We start from the raw sequence: 21,578 nt of genomic DNA on the forward strand, positions 1-21,578 counted from the left end.
CCTTTCCATGGTTTAATGTGTGCACTAGTTTAGGGCCACACATTGATTTACCCTAGGCCCAGGTTTACTATGCACACAAGTTTAGTACCAATCTTGCAAGATGGCCTAGTTCACTATGCACAGTTTTATGGATTACTTTGTTCTATGATCGAGCTTTCTGTACATAGCTCCCAGGCCGGAAGATTGATGTCATACGTTTAGGGCCACAAGATCACCACTTTGCCCTATGAGGTGGTTTACTGTGCACAGGGAGAAGATTGCTTTGCACCATCCTGGTGTATTGGTCATAATTTGCATTGTGCCTTCATGTCTAAGGTTCCTAAACAGCTAAGGGATCACATTTACAGCTCGTCATCGAACCTTATGCAAGAACCCTCTGAGTCAGAGTTTGACATGAAGGTTAACCAGCTACTAATGGATTATTCTACTCATGTGAAAGTACAACGCTATGTAATGAATGGATGGTGTGGCCAAACATGTATCTGGTGAAGGAGATGGCCAAAGTTTGGTCTTCTTTTCCAACATGGAGACGTTGACAACACAACTAACCTAGTGGAGAGGTTATGGCAATATATAAAATACACCTTGTTGGATACTAAGATAAACAGATCAATTATTGACCTATTTCACGCAATTGTGGGCTCATTGTTGTAGGAAGACTCTTTTGTTGGGTCCTTTGGAAACTGTTGCATGCCGGACGTGCCATGCCTTATTTCCTCTCTCACAAAGATATGTCCCACAAGAAGAACATAATTTGCTTGGTAGGGTAGTGAGATTTTGTGACCAGCCTCATCTCCATAGGGCTACTATTAGTTGTTGTAATTATGGGGACCTTGAGGATGAGGAAAGGAGCTTCACTGTGATTTGTAGATGGTACTATGCTTGACAAAGTGTATGCTTCTCAGTAGCACAAGATGATGCTTGTTTACTAGTCTCATCACTTTTGTCTGATGTAAATGTACATATGATAACATGCCTTGGTACCTAGTATTTTTTCAATACTAGGTATTTTTTCAATACATGCTACATGTTTATAGCTTCACGTTGTGCGTTGTAGATGGTGGTATGCTTCTCAGCACAAGATGATGCTTGTTTACTAGTCTCATTATTTGTGTCTAATGTAAATGTACATATGATAACATGCCTTGGTACCTACTAGTATTTTGTCAATATATGCTACATGTTTATAGCTTCACGTTGTGCATTGTAGATGGTGGTATGCTTGTAAAGGTGTCTACTCCTCACCACAAGATGATGCTTGTTTACTAGTCTCATAACTTTTGTCTAATGTAAATGTACATATGATAACATGCCTTGGTACCTAGTATTTTGTCAATACATGTTGCAGGTTTCTAGTGTGCCAAGGTGTTTTGTGACTTGTCAAGTATAAAGGATTTCAAACCAGGGCTTCATTTATTGGGTGTGGCTTGGTACAAGGGATTTACCTCAAATCTTGGTTTATTGTGCACAGGTTTAGGACCAGAGAAGACTATTTTGCAACATGGCTTGGTTTACTATGCACAGTTTTAGGGATTGCTTTGTTCTATGATTACATTTTCGGTCTAGAACTCGGAGGCCACAAGATGATTATCAAAAACCAAGTTTTGGTTTTACAGCACGCATGCTCTCTATGCCCAAAGCATGTTTGGCTCGTGTCTACTACTTTTTTATATAAAAGTATGAAACCAATGACATGTCTTGGTACCTACAACATGAATTACATACTCCAAGTTTTAAAATTCTTGGTAGTTTTTATTTCTTGATCTTGGATTCTTTACCTAAAAGGCTATGGGAATCTACATGAAAACCCACCTAAGAGCGTGGTTTCAAATCAGTGTTTGGTTTATAAGAGAAGGCTTCGTACAATTGTGCAGCAGAGTGTGCCGTGGTTGACTCCCATCTCGCAGATTGTTACTTGGATTATTGTGAGGCAATCATACCAGTTCTTCAACACATGGCCATTGACTGAACAGCCTAAATATTAAATCTACACACGAATAGTAAACCAGTCCTTCATTTTAAATCCAAAAAGAATACAAGATACTTGCTCCAAACCATTGAAAGTTTGTCATTTCCACCACAATACGCTAAGACACATCGTTCAACCAAACCTGTAGCCAAGTTCTTACGCAATAATGTTGCACAATACCATCATTTATTTTGTTCTACATGCAAAATTCAATCAATGTGTGGCCCTAAAGCTATGTTTGCATTGCTAAATCAATGTGTGCCCCATCATTCAAAGCAACCCCTGACCATAAAAGACAATGCCTCTGCAGCCCTTGTATTGAAATTTTAAAAACAAACTGACATAAATCAAGACAATAAACAAGGGCCTGTGCTTTGAGGAAATTTCACTATTTTACAAATAGAGAATACAGTAAACTAGGTCAGACTCTTTTAACCATAAAAACTAGAGTTGTTACATATGTTCTGTAAAGATCAAAACATGGCAACCAATAGAGTAGGCCTTGTTCTTTTAGCAAGGGCATGGACATGTTGTTACATATATTCTTAAAGGATAAAAAGATGAAAAAATGTGAGACATGTACTTACTATTCCAGCAAAGCAATATGTTGGCTTCTTCTATCATAAATAAACCCCCTCGGGCAATAAAAAGGAGTACAATTTAAATCGCCAAATCTTCAAAAAGTTTTTTAGTGTTGCAAAACATCCAAGCACCACTGATGTAGCTGGCTCCTCAAATCGCTCACATCCTAATGTTCAAACCATGCTTGAAAGCTGTTAAATAACAAAAGCTAGCACTGGATGGATTAGACTGGTAACCACAAGAAAATACACGCCCATTTATTAGCAAAGCATAGTAAAATATGGCAAAATGAATTGATACATACCCTTTTTTTGTGGTGCTTTATTTGCAAAGGCATCATCAATGAGGTGCTTCATGTACGCCATGACATAAAAACCACAATCCACCGCATTCGGTTGTTGAGGCACATGTTGGAAGGTTGGCGATTTCGAGCGTGTGATCTATGGCTAGAAGGTGCCTTGGATTATCCCATAAGTGGAAGTATGGGAAGTTGAAGAGCCATATATAGGCTAGAATGGCACCTTGTCATAATCATCTCCTCCGGCCAGTGTTTTGGGGGGCAGCTCACCGGGAGATGGGAGCCCGGTGGAGGGATGCTGTAGTGCCCGTTGGGGGTGTTCGTGGAGCTCGATGGTGATGCGTCTCCCGTTGCGCATTCTGACATGGTATCAGAGCCCGGGCGTGTGTGTTCTTGGGGTGGCTCAGGCATGTGTGGTCCTGGGCGACCCCCTCGCGCCTCCGTAGCTTGCGGAGCTCAAATCGAGGGAGGGTGTTGGAAGATTGGCGATTTCGAGCGTGTGAACTATGGCTATAAGGCGCCTTGGATTATCCCATAAGTGGAAGCATGGGAAGTTGAAGAGCCATATATAGGCTAGAGTGGCACCTTCTCATAATCATCTCCTCCGGCCGGTGTTTTGGGGGGCAGCTCATCGGGAGATGGGAGCCCGGTGGAGGGATGCTGTAGTGCCCGTTGGGGGTGTTCGTGGAGCTCGATGGTGATGCGTCTCCTACGTGCGTTAGTCTTCCACTGCGCATTTTGACAGCACATGCATCACCATTACCTCCATTTGTGTGGTTAGGTTCATTAACTCTTCTTTCAAACCCACATCAGTTGTGTGTCCAGCAAGGAAGTCCATCACACTGTCATCATTGTTGCAAATTAGTTTTGAAGCGAAAATCATCCTAGATAGCTCCTAATGAAGATTGTGCAGATCAATACCTTTGAACATGAGGGAGACCATCTTTAAAATCCTTGATAGCGAGGGAGTCAAAGTACAATATGGTACATTTACTAGGCAATGCAGGTAATTTCTTGATTCGATTATTGTACAGCACATAGAGGGTCCAATGGCCACTGCATAGAGTAAGAAATCATTATAAGGACACATACGCAACGACAAGTATTTTCTTAAGACCCAAGGATGCTAGTGTTTACTTTACGTGTGCACAACGGGCAAAAATGTGAACAAAAGAGTGTTAGATGTTGCTCCATGCGAGCTCTTTTTAAATAGTGCAAATCACGTGATGGGCGACAAAGAAGGGTTGTCCTCCCATCCTCCAACTGAACTTTGATATAAGGACATTGACCCAACACATTCAAAGTTTTCTTTCACTATCATAAATAATACTAAACAAATAAAAAAAGGATGTAATGTAAAGTAGAATAAATGATTTCATACCTCTTTCACTTCATGATTAAATAGGTCCTTCATCTTTCGTGCCATTATTTGCTCCAATGATTGCTTGACCATCACTTCAAGTTGTTCACGCAAAGGAGGGTTGTCCTCCCCTATTTGTAAGACTTTAAATTCCAACTTTTTATTCTTGCCAGACTCATCAGCTTTGTCCTTTGACTCTTTGTCCATCTCTTGATGCTCCCTCTCAAAAGTCACCTTCTTTTGCCGCTTGATTGGGTAATTTCCTCCTCATGGGAGATTCCTCTTCTTTTACCTCCCCTAATATCTTTGGAGGCTCCATTTTTGCCTCATCTACTTTTTGCTCCTCTTTGGAACAATCCAGATGTTTCTTGACTCGTTCACCGCGCTTTCGTGCACCATCTCTACCCTCAACTGTTTTCCCCTTTATACCTTCTTTGGCAACCCTTGATCTTCCCAAAGGCTCCACTTGTGCATCTTCTACTGTTACCTCCTGTGTAGCATGTACTATTACCTCCTCTATAGTATCTTCGAGCCGATTCTTGACTCGTCTTTGTGGTGCCATTTCTAAAACAAAGCAAGTCTATGTTAGGTCGTAAACTAGGGCACAATAAACTAGGGCACAGTAAACCAGATAACATTGTGTACAGTAAACCAGGGCAGGTTGCTAATTACCCCTAGCACCTCCTAAACATGTGAACATTAAACTAGGGCACATGGAAAAGCAAGCAAAGAAGTGAAATGTCAACTTTGTGACCCTAGACCTGTGCACAGAAAACCAAGACACAGCAAGCCTAAGAGTCACCCTACACATTAAACCAGGACTCCTACACTACACAACCAACCATGACACATGCCATTTGAAAAACCACGACACGCAGGAAAGAAACGAAGATTGGGGATAGGAGCATTACATCATTCTTTGCTCTCACCTTTTCCCCCCTTCATAGCACCTTTTCTTTCTTTGACCTCCCCCAAATTCTTTTAGGCTCCTTATTCAAGGGCTCACGTATTGCTTCCTCATCTACACCAATCCGCTTCTTGCGCGGTCTTAGCCCTCCCGTATTTAAAACAAAGCATGAAAAGTAGTGCAAAGCACAATATTAATCCCCAGCAAACCCTGTAATGCAATGTCAACTTTGTGGCCCTAAGCATGTTCAAAACAAGACAAGACAAAAAGCAAACCACCACAAAGGGTAAAGCAATCTTGGTGTCCTACTGTGCAGAGTACATCATGACACACTGCACTTCAAAAAACATGACACATTGCAAAGCAACCAATATTGGGGATAGGCGGGTTACATGCATCTTTGCTCTCACCTGTTTTCCCTTTTATAGGTTCAGGGGAGGTTTCCCTTTGACCTCCCCTGAAATCTCCGCATGCTCCATTTTCAAATGCTCCTGTACGGTTTCCTCATCTTCAATCAGATTTTTGCGCCATCTTAGCCATGTCATATCTGAAACAAAGCAAGCAAAGAAGTGCAATGTCAACTTTGTGGCCCTAAACCTATGCACAGAAAAACCAGGACACAGCAAGCCTAAAAGTCACCCTGCACAGTAAACCAGGACTCCTACACTGCACAACCAACCATGACACATGGCATTTGAAAAACCACGACACGCAGAAAAGCAACCAAGATTGGGGATAGGAGCATTACATGATCCTTTGCTCTCACCTTTTCCACCCTTCATAGCAACTTTCCCTTCTTTGATCCCCCCCAAATTGTTTGTAGGCTCCTTATTCAAGGACTCACGTACTGCTTCCTCATCTACACAACCAATCCGCTTCTTGCGTCATCTTAGCCCTACCGTATCTAAAACAAAGCATGAAAAGTAGTGCAAAGCACAATATTAATCCCCAGCAAACCCTGTAATGCAATGTCAACTTTGTGGCCCTAAGCGTGTTCAAAACAAGACAAGACAAATAGCAAACCACCACAAAGGGTAAAGCAATCCTGGTGTCCTACTGTGCAGAGTAAACCATGACACACGGTACTTCAAAAAACAGGACACATTGCAAAGCAGCCAAGATTGGGGATAGGGGGGATACATGCATCTTTGCTCTCACCTGTTTTCCCTTTTATAGGAGGTTTCCCTTTGACCTCCCCCGAATTCTCCGCATGCTCCATTTTCAAGGGCTCATGTACAGTTTCCTCATCTTCAATCAGATTCTTGCACTGTCTTGGCCGTGTCATATCTGAAACAAAGCAAGCAAAGAAGTGCAATGTCAACTTTGTGGCCCTAAACCTATGCACAGAAAACCAGAACTTAACAAGCCTAAGAGCCACCCTGCACATTAAACCAGGACTCCTACACTACACAACCAAAACCACGACACGCAGGAAAGCAACCAAGATTGGGGATAAGAGCATTACATGATTCTTTGCTCTCACCTTTTCCCCCCTTCATAGCAGCTTTCCCTTCTTTGACCTCCCCCAAATTCTTTGTAGGCTCCTCATCTCAATGAATGTCATCAATGCCCTCACTCATCTTACATGCATCATATCTAAAATAAATCCCTATTAGGCAATGTGTCCACTGTGAGTTTTTTATCCTTTGTCAACTACATCCTTCTATGCCTTACAAACAAGAAACAATATACTATTGTGGTCCTAAAACTATGAATAGTAGGGTAAATGAAGTTTGTGAGCCTAAACCCTATGCAAAGGAAAGCAGGACACTACAAGATACAAATTTGACCCTGCAAAGTAAACCAAGACAGGGTTAAAGCAATCTTGGGGGCTCCTACCATGCACAGTAAACCATGACACATGGCATTTTAAAAACCACGACATAGTGCAAAGCAAGCAAGTTTCAGGACTCCTATTGTTCACAATAAACCAAGGCACATGGCACGTAAGCTTGGAAAGCCCACCTGTGCACATTAAACCAAGCCATGTGCCAAGACATAGGGAAAAGACTCTTGAGGCCCTACCTAAACCCCTCATACAAAACCCAACTCCTAATAATCATCTTGCCCCTCCAATCAACTATCCAGAATCCTAATTAGACATCTCTCAGACTCCCCAATCATCATGATGCATGGCAATAGCCTTGTAAGGGCACACCTTTGACATTGTCATAGTTAAGGATAGCCAGGAAGCCCAACATTGAGTATTTTGTGGATACATTATATCTTGATGTTAGCCCTTGGTCAGTATCTACCCATTGAAATGCATTTTACCTTGAATCCAAAAGCACGAGAAGGGGTCTTGTAAAGCACTTGTTGCGCTTATGTGTGAGCAACGGATTTGGCATACAAGATGCAAGCATGGGTTATGGCCCAATGTATATTGAAATTCAGGGTAGAATTTGTGCGATGAAATACCCTTCCAAGGCATCCTAAACGTGTGACGTGCATTTCTTTATAGCTTGCAGGATTCCTAATTGCGTCGATTAACATGTGGTGTGATCGCTAACCATATTGAATTCAGCAAAGACCTCAAGCCGGGTTCTGGAGATGGAGAAAAGCGAGCAGCCCGTTGCGCACTTTTTATAGGCCAACAAGAAGGGGATGCTTCAATGTGAAGATGCAGAGCCTCCCGCAGCCAACTACAGCAGATGCTCCCGCAACAGCCAACTACACCAGACAAAGCATGAGGTTTGGGACCTTGGTTTACTTGATGATTCAAATATGCCTTGCATGAGACGCCTCGCGCGCAAAACGTCTTAGTGATGCGACAATTCGCATGCCCGCCACGCGCCCCGCTGTGCCCTGGTTTGCCCAAAAAATAAACCAGACCCCAAATCCTTAATGGTCATCCGACGGCCCTCCTTCCATCGCACAACGTGCCCTAGTTCCCCGTCATAGATCCCACGCCTCCACTTCCTTTATGACCCCATCATAGATAGTGAGACGAGGATCTCCATGGGTCTAGTGGAGTGATGAAGGCTAGACCCTGGTCTGAGTAGAAAAGGATAAAAAACTCAACAATGTTGCAACTGTGTTTTCGTCTTGTCGTCTAGATATCTCTCTCGTGGAGCTCTCTAAATATCAACTCTCAGCTGTGTAAAGCGGTCTCTCTCTCTTGGATCCCTCTGAATATCGTCTCTCAGGTGTGTAGAGCGATTGCTGGAAGACGTCTCTGGCAGAGTGTTTCTTGCCTGCTCGAGCCTTGAACAATGAGGTTTCCACCCCTGCGGATGTGTACACCCCTTAACCTTGGGATTGCGCATTATTGTGCAATGTATTTTGCCTCTGCACTCTAGTGGCCATTTGGGAGAATCCACCCTTTCCATTAACACATCAAAGTCTATCAAAGGTCAGGCACAGTCTTCACTTCTAAGCATAACCGCCTGATAACCCCATGATAGCTAACTTCCCCATTGATGACATGATGTGGAGGAGCCAACACCATGTAGCTGTTGAGCCTGATCCTCATTCACATAAAGAGATAATGGAAAGGACAAGGGGTAACTAAGACTCTGGTAAGATCATGTCTGGCTTTTGGGATGGAGCATCATATGTTATCATCTTAAGTATTAGGTCCATGCATACGTTTAATTTCAAAATTAACTATCATTCAAGTTCTCTGCCCATCATGGCACACTTTCTTTTAAGCCTAGGCACATGCATGTCGTATCTATCTACACACTTTCAAGTCAAGAAACCCAGAACATCAACTCTCGCGGGCAGTCACGCAAGGTTAATGCATGCCATCGTAGAAGTTGAAACAGATGAGCACATGAGAACGCTGGATTTATAATAACACAGGTATGTTCTATCTTCTTGAGCTGCATGAAATAGCCAAAAGAGCAAATTTATATAAGTAAAGAATGGTTCCATCAGGTCCAGCTGTAGGGTTCAGCATCAAGTGACTGACAATATTCTCACTTGTCAGCATCAAGTGACTGACAATATTCTCACTGGCATGGACAGTAATAATTCAAAATACAAACAGTCCAAATGCAAATCAATAACATCACATTTAACAAGCCTTAGTCCTTCATTGTTACAAGGTTCCCCATCATTTTCATGATGGGTACTGTGCCCTTGGCCATGATTTCTAAACGAGATGTGTTTGTTGAATGCCCAAATAGTGACAATCCAAGAAAAATAAGCTCTTGGAGGCTTAGGCGTGACGAAAGAAAACCATGCCACTGATAGGGATCCAGATCAAAGAAAGCATCGAAGAAACGCCTAGTGCCATCTAGATCAAAAGAAAGCAAAACATTCATACCGAAACAGAAGAACTCTCTCTGTTGCCGCCTGTCAATAGGCCACAGATCCTTCCATACCCCTGCTGAAAGATCATCAAGACCAGGTCTTCCCTTGTTGCCAAGCCTCTTGACAATTGCATTGGCAACCACGGGGGCAGCTGCAAGAGTCCTTGCCACCATATATCCAGTGGAAGGGTGGACCATGCCTGCAGTGCCCCCTATCCCAACTACCCTTTGTGGCAAGGTTGGAAGTGGCCCTCCCATGGGTATCACACATCTCTCATCTTCCTCTATGCTTCTGACATTGATGCTAAGATGCTCTAGCCTTTGAATCATCCGTTTCTTAATCTCCTCCATGGGAACACCAGGCCTTGCCACCAAGGATGTCTCTTCAAGGAAGATACGAGTTGATGAGAAAGGCATAGCATACATGAAAGTGGGCAACAACTTGTTGCTTCTCTTTAAAACAGGGTCCCCATCAAGATGTGAATCACGCCAATCCATGAACACCATCTTGTCCACATCATAAGGATGGTCATCGACTTCAGCAACGATCCCATAAGCGATCTGGTAGCCAGGGTTGTAAGGGTTGTCATACTGCACTAAGCATCTTGAGAAGCCTGTAGCATCAAGGACCACATCAGCTTTGACAGATAACCCATCGCTGCACATCACACATGAGTAATCCGCCTCATGTGCAACTTTCACAACCTTGGCCTGATGAAATTTGACCCCATTGGAAATGCACCCTTCCATCATCTTGGCTTTGAGGCGCCTGCGGTCTACACGGCCATAGGGCCGGTTCAAAAACTTCTTCTTCTCATCATCTACGTAGACGACAGCACTAGCCCATGTGGTGTCAAGGCAATCCAAGAGGTCCATGGCCTCAAATTCATCAACCCAAACTCCATAATTGTTTGGCCAGATGCTTTGAGGGGCAGGATCAATGCAACATACGGTAACACCAGCTGCAGAGACTTGTTTTGCAACAGCAAGACCTGCAGGGCCTGAACCCACTACTATAAGATCCACCTGGTTCTGCTTGGTAGTATCAAATTTAGGAATATCATAGGTTAGGGTTTCTTTCTTAGCTTCTGGAACCAATTCGAGAAGAGCCGATGCAGAAACAGCGTTCACTTTCTTTCTTCGAAAGGGATGGCCTCTGGCATTGAAGTCAGAACTCAGTTTCGGGTGATGAAAAGCCCTCTCATTATTGTACCATAGAAGCTTGTTAAGGCTGGCCCTGTATGAACATTCTCCGGCTACTCCTGTGGAGGAGCTTTCAAAGCTAAAGAAATTGACTGTGTTGTGGGCATAACTTCCATACATAGTGATGCCAATTGATGTTCGGGAGCAATTGAAAGTATTGATGGTCGGGAGCAATTGAAAGTACCTGGTGAGGGCGCCCGGAGTGGACAATTTGTGAGATGCACAAATGAGTGAGTTTTGTCGCTATAGCATGTTCGATGCCATCGCATTGGAAAACAGAATCACTTCCGCGGACAATCTTCCCCAAAACCTTTTGTCCGGCGGACGTGGTATTGTCCGCCCCGCTTTCAGACTCTCGACTCTGAAATTTTTGGCAAGCTAGACAGGCCGGACGCAAAATGCCCGTGAGGTTCAGAGTTCTGAAAAAACGGTATTCTAGTGTATTTTTACAGACCAAAATTTTAGAAAAATGGCTTACACATATTAAGGAATGAATTTTCATATGTTTTAAATATAAAAAATCGGCATGTAGTAGAGGTTTCGGAAACAAAAATCAGATACATTGAAGCGTTGTCCTTATTTTGATTGGTTGAAAAATATGTTTTTTTTGAGCACTACTGCACACAACTCCACTATCGCCAACTTGCAACGGCAACTGCCGAATGCATTTATTTTGTCACCTACTCATTTGTGTAATCGTGTCCAAGGCAATGTTCATAGAAAACCCGCAAACCCAAACCCTTACAACGCACCTGTAAAATTCATAATCTCACTTGTAAAGTTTATTTTTTTAATTTTAAAAAACTTTAAAATTGGTAAAATTTTAAGCATTTTAGTTATATTTTAATGAAAAAAAACTTATAAATTTTAAAATTGTAAGTTTGAAGATCTGAGAAGAAAAATATTCTTCGTGAACACTGGTCCAAGGCTAGAAGTTCGAAAACCAATGTCTGTAGCATTGGGAATATCTCCACCACATCAAGATAGGGCTTGTTCACATGGGAAGTGTGGTCTTTGGCATTTGTTGATGGTGGGGATGAGTGTCGAAAACTTTATATTTGGCCTATGGGATCAACTACATGGCCTGTGGGACCAAGCACAAAACATAGACCATTAATGGTCTCTATTTAATGATCTGTATATGTGCATCAACACTAATTTCAGTAGCCTCTCTCGCATTTAAAAAAATATCCAATTAATGGTCTCTATTTGAATGATCTCTATATGCACATCAACACTAGTTTCAGTACCCACTATCACATTTTAAAAAAATCCTATTAGCTAATTTCAATACCCGCTTTTGCATTTATTTAAAATCTCACATGTGTCCATAGGACTAGTTCGAAGTCTATATCATCTACATCAACTAATTTAACTAGCTCCTTTTACTCTTAAATTCTCTTAGAAGCACTTGCCCTTCTTGGAGAATTGCCTATTTTTCGTCCTTGCACGTTGTTTTGGCCTTCTAAATAAAGTTTTACCCACTTCTACTTAAGGTGCATTGGTGTGAGCTCCTCCGATATCCAAAGGATGGTGCCCCTTTGGATTCTTACATTGTTTAAGCATTGCAAGTCTTTGTTTAGTGCCCTTTTGTATTCTTAGATTGTTTGTGTAAGATTTCTCCCCCAACCCTTTTTTGATGTCTAGTATCTTCCCCTGTAATCAATCTCTCTTCAGAAATATAAAGACCTTGTTTCTAACTGTTTTAGCCTAGAGAGAGAAAATTATTCTAGAGAGAGAATATTCAGATTATGAATATTTTTGGATAGAAAAATAACTCATCTTATTAAAATAAGTTCCCCTGAAACAGAAATTCAAAAAGGATTTTCCAATGTGCAATTGGAATTAATTGGAAATAGGTATAAAGAACCTTAGTCTAAGGGTCTAGATTTTCAGAAATTTTTTTATTATGGTCCAATTAAGGTTCCTATGGGCCAATAGCATCAATCCATGTGTAGGGAGGAGATAAATCCAAATTGTAAAAGAAGATACCCAAAAATGAGTAAATGCTCACATAAGATGAAGAGTTGAAAATGTACAAGGTTTATTAGTAAAAAACTATGAACAATAAAATTTTGACACATATGTAAGGAAGGAGAGTTCTTTAAAGAAGGTGCATATTTCACATAAGATGAAGAGTTGAAAATGTACAAGGTTTATTAGAAAAAAACTATGAGCAATAAAATTTTGACACATATGTAAGGAAGGAGAGTTCTTTAAAGAAGGTGCATATTTCACATAAGATGAAGAGTTGAAAATGTACAAGGTTTATTAGAAAAAAACTATGAGCAATAAAATTTTGACACATATGTAAGGAAGGAGAGTTCTTTAAAGAAGGTGCATATTTCACATAAGATGAAGAGTTGAAAATGTACAAGGTTTATTAGAAAAAAACTATGAGCAATAAAATTTTGACACATATGTAAGGAAGGGGAGTTCTTTAAAGAAGGTGCATATTTCACATAAGATGAAGAGTTGAAAATGTACATGGTTTATTAGTAAAAAAAACTATGAGCAATAAAATTTTGACACCTATGTAAGGAAGGGGAGTTCTTTAAAGGAGGTGCATATTTCACATGCTTGAATGAGTTTTAAACTCAAAAATAATGTGATATTTTTATCTCTCATCTCTCTTGAACCAAACCAAATCAAAATGAAACCAAATCGAATCAAAAAGTAACCAAACTAGGTCCAAATCTAGTCCAAATTCAACCAAACTGACTTGGAAAATTCTAGAATCAGTTTGTTTGGTTAGGAGCTCAATTTTTCCTATAAATAGAAGCCTTCCCTTGTTGAAAAAAATATAGTGTCTTATGCATTGTTACTCTACTCCACCTAAGCCAAGAACTATGAATTCTTTAATAATTCACTAGTTTTTGACACTTCTCTCTTTCTTAAATCCCCATTGGTGGCTCCATCAATATACTAAACCAATTGATTGGTTGGGGGCCTCTACCGTGATCAAAGAATCAAGCAAATTATAAGATAAGTATAGTGAATTTTGATCTTTTCTATAATTTCTCAATGATTCTCTCTTCTCAACCCCTCTCAAGCTTGAGAAGCTTAATTGATATGGTTTTTGAAATGCTATTGAAGTTAATTAATTAATGATAGTAAAGAATTACATAAGATTCTATTTATATTTAATTCTAATGGTTTTTCTCTCTCTCACTTAAGAAATGGTCATACTCATGACCCTTTTCAATCCAAATGAAGCTTTTCATAAGGCTTTTCCTTAATCCAAGATTAAGCTATGCTTGAGGCCAAATTAATGGCTTTTTTCTATACTTTTAGTTTATGTTTATCGATGATTCAATCCATTATGGATTGATGATCCAATTAGAGACCATTCTAATTATTTCCTTAATGATAAACCTTATCCCTTAGAAAAAATTGAGACTTATCAGTCATAGTAGCGGAGCTATGGCAAATTGTTTATAGAAATTACGCATAAAATAATTCCATTCAAAGCATAAAAAGAGGACTTCCTACCATATTCTAGGAACTATCATCCTAGATTAATTAAAAGAATATTATTATGCATGGAGATATGGATGTTTGCATGTAGATGTAGAGGTATGGATGTGAGTGTGAATGTGGAGGTGGATGTATGCATGGAGATGTGGATGTATGCATGTAGAAATAGATGTGTAGAAGAGGATGTAAATGGAGATGTGGATGGATGCATGTAGATGTAGATGTATAGATGTAGATGTGGATGTATACATGTAGATGTAGATGTATAGATGTAGATGTGGATGGATGCATGTAGATGTAGATGTATAGATGTAGATGAGAATGGAGATATGGATGTATGCATGTAGATGTAGATGTGAATGGAGATGTGGATGTATACATGTAGATGTGGATGTATACATGTAGATGTAGATGTATAGATGTAGGTGTGGATGTGGAGGTGGATGGATGCATGTAGATGTAGATGTATAGATGTAGATGGGAATGGAGATATGGATGTATGCATGTAGATGTAGATGTATAGATGTAGATGTGAATGGAGATGTGGATGTATACATGTAGATGTAGATGTATAGATGTAGATGTGGATGGATGCATATAGATGTAGATGTATAGATGTAGATGGGAATGGAGATATGGATGTATGCATGTAGATGTAGATGTATAGATGTAGATGTGAATGGAGATGTGGATGTATGCATGTAGATGTAGGTGTATAGATGTAGATGTAGATGTGGATGTATGCATGTAGATGTAGATGTATAGATGTGGATGTGAATGTGGAGGTGGATGTATGCATATAGATGTAGATGTATGGAGGTGAATGTGAATGTGGATGTGGATGTATGCATAGAGATGTAGATGTATGCATGTAGATGTGAATGTACGCATATAGATGTGGATGTATGGATGTGAATATACGATATGTGATGTGATGGAATCTGAAGTGATGAGATGGAAATGATGTGATGGGATGAGTATACATATAAATGGAATATGGAATAATTAATGTAGATTGATGAGGGATAATGTGGAAAAATGAAAGTTAAAATAGAAATTGTATTGTAAACTGTTTGTAAATGCTGTTTGTAAATGATTGTTTTATGTCAAGAATGCTGGGGGGAGCATTTTGACCGTCTTGTGATTAAGGTTGTGATGGTAAAGTTGCAACTGCTGACGGGGAGTCAATGAAGGACGTCTCGCGTAGCAAAGGTCGGCCGAGGTCTTGACCAGCCTCGGTGCGATTAAAATGGTGAGCTTCCGGTACGGTGGATGAGGGGCCAAGGAAGCGGCCTATGAGTGAAGCGCTAGGTCACCTGCGAAGGATCCTAGAGGGTGCTGACCATACGGTGCTCGGGCTCTGGGTCGCCTAGGATACCCACGCGTGCGTCGAGGAAAATATTGGAACAGAGTTGAAGTTGTTTTCTGAAATCGGGTATGGATCTGGTTGATTGACCTTGCTGGTCTTCAATGGATGAGTCCATGGCTCTTTATATGGATCTATTGGTTGATCTTGCTGATCTTCAACGAGAGTCCATCTTGATAAGTGATTATATTGCCGAGTATTAAGGGCTAGGAACTATCGAAACGGCCCCTGAGCGTTCTAGTTGCCAATGATGCCATAGATACTCTGATGAAGGAATGATGGGAAATTAAGAATCAATTGGATAAATTGGAAGATTGTGATCAGTGATACTATGGTTTTATTAAAGGATTGTTTTAAAGTGGTTGAATCTGTGAAAAAGGCAATTTCATATTGGGTGTGTGAGTGGTGTGACTAGTTTTATTTTGCATGAACATCCGGCTAGGGGGCCTTGGAACTCTTTTCCTTGGTACCCGGGACAAAACCTAACCAAATTCTTAATTGGATCCCATCACTACAGTGGTTGGGCGGTTGGCTAACCCATGGGATCGGATGGGGTTAGGCTGGACTGATGGATCCGTAAATCGAGACTCAAACTTTTGTTTTTACGATAAATAAAATAAATCCCGGACAGAAACTGTTCTATGGATAGGAATCAACGGCTGTGCCTCTTGAATGGGGAAAAAAGCGTTGATCCCAATGATCCAAGTGCAAGTTTCTTCCTTGAACTGACTAAGTATCTTATAGATGTAATCGGATCATCTCGATCAGAAATGATCTTGACTACGTTAAAGTAAAAAGTTATCCTGGTGGAATCGCCCGCGCTTTCCGGTAAAGGAAGTTTTTCCGGGTTCGGCTTTGGAACAACCGACGGATTAGTCTCTTATCCGGATATCCGTGGGGGGTGAGGCCCCGAATGTGGGACCCCTGTCCCGTGCGAGAAGTGCTACTTCCGCTGCCAGTATCCTGAATCCGTTGCTCGGTGGGAACAGGGATCTTACAGTTGGTTTCAGAGCATTTGGCTAATAAAGATCAACTGAGAAGACAAATATATCAAAAATTTATCAAGAAACACAAAAAGGTTATAATTGTGTGAGATAATTCATACAATTTGATATTCAAAGTGAAACTCGTAATTTGGTAATTGGGTCTTTAGATAGAAGTACCGCAATTATGTAGAATCCCTGACTTGCTTGAGACCTAGACATGATAGTATTTACCTTATAATTCCAAGGGCCGTGACTACCCGTATATACCGAGAGTATACTGCAGCTCTTTACTGACAGTATATACGAGTAAATCTAAGACTTGAAATTATAAGCGTTAATGCTATCTAGATGATGATTTCGAATGTGATTGATATGATTTTAATTCTGTTTGAGAACTGATGAATTGATTTGGATTCTGATTGAAAATGCTGATTGGAAAATGTTGATTTCTAAAAATTAGTTGAAATATAATGAAACCTCAATGAGGGGGAATGGGAAGAGTCCCCGTGATGATATTCATAACTAGAATGATGATAATGAATTCAACAAATCACTATGAGGTTAGTGGGTTGTGCTGTTAGATTGCTACTGTTAATACTTGACCGGTAGATCAAGTTAAGGGATGTCAAATTGAGAACTTGCTTGACTGAAATTTCCGTGGAGGAATGTTCCGAAGGAAACTTTTCGGTCTAATGGACCATTATCATGTTAAAGATATGAATGACATGATCTGAATGAATTGTTATTTAATGATGAGTTCTATATAAGGGATATTTATCCCAGTGTTCTGTTGGGTTGACCAGAATATAAGGAACCCCAGAATAAAATTGGATCTTAAGAAAAAGAGCTGTCCTCTACCTTGCGAGATGAGGACATCTCGCACTTTTTAAGTGGGGTAGAATGTAAGATTCCTCCCCAGCCTTCGAGGTATACAGGAGTAAGAATCTCCCTTCTGATCTCATAATTATTCCCTCTCTAAAATAAAAGAAAGTTTCTGTTTAAAAAAAGGAAGACCCTTTCCCTAGAATACTTCTCAGGAGTCCCACCTGTTTTAAGGATTTAGAACAATGAGTTCGGAAGTGAGAATCGGTGTTTTGGATACCAAGGTTTTGGCTTTCATTCGAGTACGGCCCAAAAGAAGTTCTTTATCTCTTGGGGAGTATAAGAAGTTATCCCCCAGATATTGTGACCCTTATATCTGAATTCAATGAAAGTAGGTGACTTAGCCTACAAGCTTCTTTTATCTCCTCATCTCAAAATTCTTAATGCCTTCTATAGAAAAATGTGTCAAACACAAATCATGGAAAGACGGTAAAACTTCAGTGGCAAGTTACCGTTGGCTTCTAGGTTACGCTAGCTCCTTCCTTTATATAAGTCGTAACTTTTACTTGTCGCTCACAGTAATCTTACTCCCATCAATCTCCTTTCTTTCTTAATCTCCTTCATGGCTTGGCAACAAGAACTAGTTTTATCCATGATAATTTCTCACCTTCAAGACGCAAGAGAGTCTGTGAAGAAAGACTTTATAGAACAGTATGAGCGCTCACTTTTTCCTCACCTAGGAACTTCTGTAGCACAAACCAAATGGCGGACCTATCAAAACATAACTAGGGTAACACCCTGGGGTCAGCAGCACTTTCGTAACAATGTCCGCTTGGCCATGGTTATTGAAGCTTTGGGTTTGGGTCCCCGATACTACTGCGTCATGAGATCAAGACATCTTGGGTTTTCTGAGCGGGTCTTCTTACTGGCGTGTTTTCTTCCTCATGAGAAGATATGCCTTTATCCCGTTTTTGGCTTGCCTCTCAGAGGTCCTTTTGTTAGATCACCTCATACCACTGAGATAGGTGCGGCAATAACCAGCAGAATCATTCCCATAGATGAGTTACCCTATACTTGTGCAGCTTGTGAGTGCTGCTTTTGTGACCATATGATGGACGGGCTTATGAAAGTGTAAAGAGTTCTTCTATCTTTACTGTATAAGTTTCGAGAATGAATAAAGTTTAAATCTTGTTCTTATCTTGCTTTCTTTAAGACTTTTCTTGGTGGTTAATCTTGATTAAAATTTTTCTCTAAGTCTCATATTCGTGCATCTTGCGAAATTATCCCAGTTTGCGAGATGAGGACATCTCGCATTTTTTAAGTGGGGTAGAATGTAAGATTCCTCCCCCAACCCTTTTTTGATGTCTAGTATCTTCCCCTGTAATCAATCTCTCTTCAGAAATATAAAGACCTTGTTTCTAACTGTTTTAGCCTAGAGAGAGAAAATTATTATAGAGAGAGAATATTCAGATTATGAATATTTTTGGATAGAAAAATAACTCATCTTATTAAAATAAGTTTCCCTGAAACAGAAATTCAAAAAGGATTTTCCAATGTGCAATTGGAATTAATTGGAAATAGGTATAAAGAACCTTAGTCTAAGGGTCTAGATTTTCAGAAATTTTTTTATTATGGTCCAATTAAGGTTCCTATGGGCCAATAGCATCAATCCATGTGTAGGGAGGAGATAAATCCAAATTATAAAAGAAGATACCCAAAAATGAGTAAATGCTCACATAAGATGAGGAGTTGAAAATGTACAAGGTTTATTAGTAAAAAACTATGAACAATAAAATTTTGACACATATGTAAGGAAGGAGAGTTCTTTAAAGAAGGTGCATATTTCACATAAGATGAAGAGTTGAAAATGTACAAGGTTTATTAGAAAAAAACTATGAGCAATAAAATTTTGACACATATGTAAGGAAGGAGAGTTCTTTAAGAAGGTGCATATTTCACATAAGATGAAGAGTTGAAAATGTACAAGGTTTATTAGAAAAAAACTATGAGCAATAAAATTTTGACACATATGTAAGGAAGGAGAGTTCTTTAAAGAAGGTGCATATTTCACATAAGATGAAGAGTTGAAAATGTACAAGGTTTATTAGAAAAAAACTATGAGCAATAAAATTTTGACACATATGTAAGGAAGGGGAGTTCTTTAAAGAAGGTGCATATTTCACATAAGATGAAGAGTTGAAAATGTACATGGTTTATTAGTAAAAAAAACTATGAGCAATAAAATTTTGACACCTATGTAAGGAAGGGGAGTTCTTTAAAGGAGGTGCATATTTCACATGCTTGAATGAGTTTTAAACTCAAAAATAATGTGATATTTTTATCTCTCATCTCTCTTGAACCAAACCAAATCAAAATGAAACCAAATCGAATCAAAAAGTAACCAAACTAGGTCCAAATCTAGTCCAAATTCAACCAAACTGACTTGGAAAATTCTAGAATCAGTTTGTTTGGTTAGGAGCTCAATTTTTCCTATAAATAGAAGCCTTCCCTTGTTGAAAAAAATATAGTGTCTTATGCATTGTTACTCTACTCCACCTAAGCCAAGAACTATGAATTCTTTAATAATTCACTAGTTTTTGACACTTCTCTCTTTCTTAAATCCCCATTGGTGGCTCCATCAATATACTAAACCAATTGATTGGTTGGGGGCCTCTACCGTGATCAAAGAATCAAGCAAATTATAAGATAAGTATAGTGAATTTTGATCTTTTCTATAATTTCTCAATGATTCTCTCTTCTCAACCCCTCTCAAGCTTGAGAAGCTTAATTGATATGGTTTTTGAAATGCTATTGAAGTTAATTAATTAATGATAGTAAAGAATTACATAAGATTCTATTTATATTTAATTCTAATGGTTTTTCTCTCTCTCACTTAAGAAATGGTCATACTCATGACCCTTTTCAATCCAAATGAAGCTTTTCATAAGGCTTTTCCTTAATCCAAGATTAAGCTATGCTTGAGGCCAAATTAATGGCTTTTTTCTATACTTTTAGTTTATGTTTATCGATGATTCAATCCATTATGGATTGATGATCCAATTAGAGACCATTCTAATTATTTCCTTAATGATAAACCTTATCCCTTAGAAAAAATTGAGACTTATCAGTCATAGTAGCGGAGCTATGGCAAATTTTTTATAGAAATTACGCATAAAATAATTCCATTCAAAGCATAAAAAGAGGACTTCCTACCATATTCTAGGAACTATCATCCTAGATTAATTAAAAGAATATTATTATGCATGGAGATATGGATGTTTGCATGTAGATGTAGAGGTATGGATGTGAGTGTGAATGTGGAGGTGGATGTATGCATGGAGATGTGGATGTATGCATGTAGAAATAGATGTGTAGATGAGGATGTAAATGGAGATGTGGATGGATGCATGTAGATGTAGATGTATAGATGTAGATGTGAATGGAGATATGGATGTATACATGTAGATGTAGATGTATAGATGTAGATGTGGATGTGGAGGTGGATGGATGCATGTAGATGTAGATGTATAGATGTAGATGGGAATGGAGATATGGATGTATGCATGTAGATGTAGATGTATAGATGTAGATGTGAATGGAGATGTGGATGCATACATGTAGATGTAGATGTGGATGTGGACGTGGATGGATGCATGTAGATGTAGATGTATAGATGTAGATGGGAATGGAGATATGGATGTATGCATGTAGATGTAGATGTATAGATGTAGATGTGAATGGAGATGTGGATGTATACATGTAGATGTAGATGTATAGATGTAGATGTGGATGTGGAGGTGGATGGATGCATGTAGATGTAGATGTATAGATGTAGATGGGAATGGAGATATGGATGTATGCATGTAGATGTAGATGTATAGATGTAGATGTGAATGGAGATGTGGATATATACATGTAGATGTAGATGTATAGATGTAGATGTGGATGGATGCATGTAGATGTAGATGTATAGATGTAGATGGGAATGGAGATATGGATGTATGCATGTAGATGTAGATGTATAGATGTAGATGTGAATGGAGATGTGGATGTATGCATGTAGATGTAGGTGTATAGATGTAGATGTGGATGTAGAGGTGGATGTATGCATGTAGATGTAGATGTATAGATGTGGATGTGAATGTGGAGGTGGATGTATGCATATAGATGTAGATGTATGGAGGTGAATGTGAATGTGGATGTGGATGTATGCATAGAGATGTAGATGTATGCATGTAGATGTGAATGTATGCATGAATATACGATATGTGATGTGAGGGAATCTGAAGTGATGAGATGGAAATGATGTGATGGGATGAGTATACATATAAATGGATTATGGAATAAGTAAT

The 21,578-nt window shown here is 39.5% G+C and overlaps 2 protein-coding genes across 2 annotated transcripts; both read right to left on the reverse strand.

The window, feature by feature from the left end:
• Positions 1 to 2,495: 2,495 nt before the first annotated feature.
• On the reverse strand, positions 2,496 to 6,519 carry LOC147629825 (uncharacterized). Its single transcript, XM_086811357.1, has 7 exons — positions 6,275 to 6,519; positions 5,883 to 5,975; positions 5,527 to 5,663; positions 4,231 to 4,773; positions 3,771 to 3,905; positions 2,856 to 3,691; positions 2,496 to 2,742 (listed from the first exon to the last, which is right to left on the reverse strand). Exons 1-3 carry the CDS (start codon positions 6,501 to 6,503, stop codon positions 5,539 to 5,541), a joined length of 447 nt encoding a protein of 148 aa, XP_086667483.1. The 5' UTR covers positions 6,504 to 6,519; the 3' UTR covers positions 2,496 to 2,742; positions 2,856 to 3,691; positions 3,771 to 3,905; positions 4,231 to 4,773; positions 5,527 to 5,538.
• Positions 6,520 to 9,110: 2,591 nt separating this feature from the next.
• On the reverse strand, positions 9,111 to 10,831 carry LOC147629826 (lycopene beta cyclase, chloroplastic-like). The gene has a single exon (XM_086811358.1). It carries the CDS (start codon positions 10,693 to 10,695, stop codon positions 9,145 to 9,147), a length of 1,551 nt encoding a protein of 516 aa, XP_086667484.1. The 5' UTR covers positions 10,696 to 10,831; the 3' UTR covers positions 9,111 to 9,144.
• Between the last annotated feature and the right edge of the window lie 10,747 nt (positions 10,832 to 21,578).

The sequence above is a fragment of the Cibotium barometz genome, chromosome 17, assembly GCF_041138505.1.
Source record: "Cibotium barometz isolate CiBa-2024 chromosome 17, ASM4113850v1, whole genome shotgun sequence".
NCBI classification, from domain to species: domain Eukaryota; kingdom Viridiplantae; phylum Streptophyta; class Polypodiopsida; order Cyatheales; family Cibotiaceae; genus Cibotium; species Cibotium barometz.

What these genes read in the sequence shown, in the direction of transcription:
- LOC147629825 (XM_086811357.1), bottom strand. Translation starts at nt 6,503, where the DNA reads ATGTGCAGGGTGGCTCTTAGGCTTGTTAAGTTCTGGTTTTCTGTGCAT. An exon ending in TCCTATAAAAGGGAAAACAG is followed by an intron (nt 5,976 to 6,274) that starts GTGAGAGCAAAG and finishes TTGGTTGTGTAG; the next exon opens with ATGAGGAAGCAGTACGTGAG. An exon ending in TGCTATGAAGGGTGGAAAAG is followed by an intron (nt 5,664 to 5,882) that starts GTGAGAGCAAAG and finishes GCTTTGTTTCAG; the next exon opens with ATATGACATGGCTAAGATGG.
- LOC147629826 (XM_086811358.1), bottom strand. Translation starts at nt 10,695, where the DNA reads ATGTATGGAAGTTATGCCCACAACACAGTCAATTTCTTTAGCTTTGAA.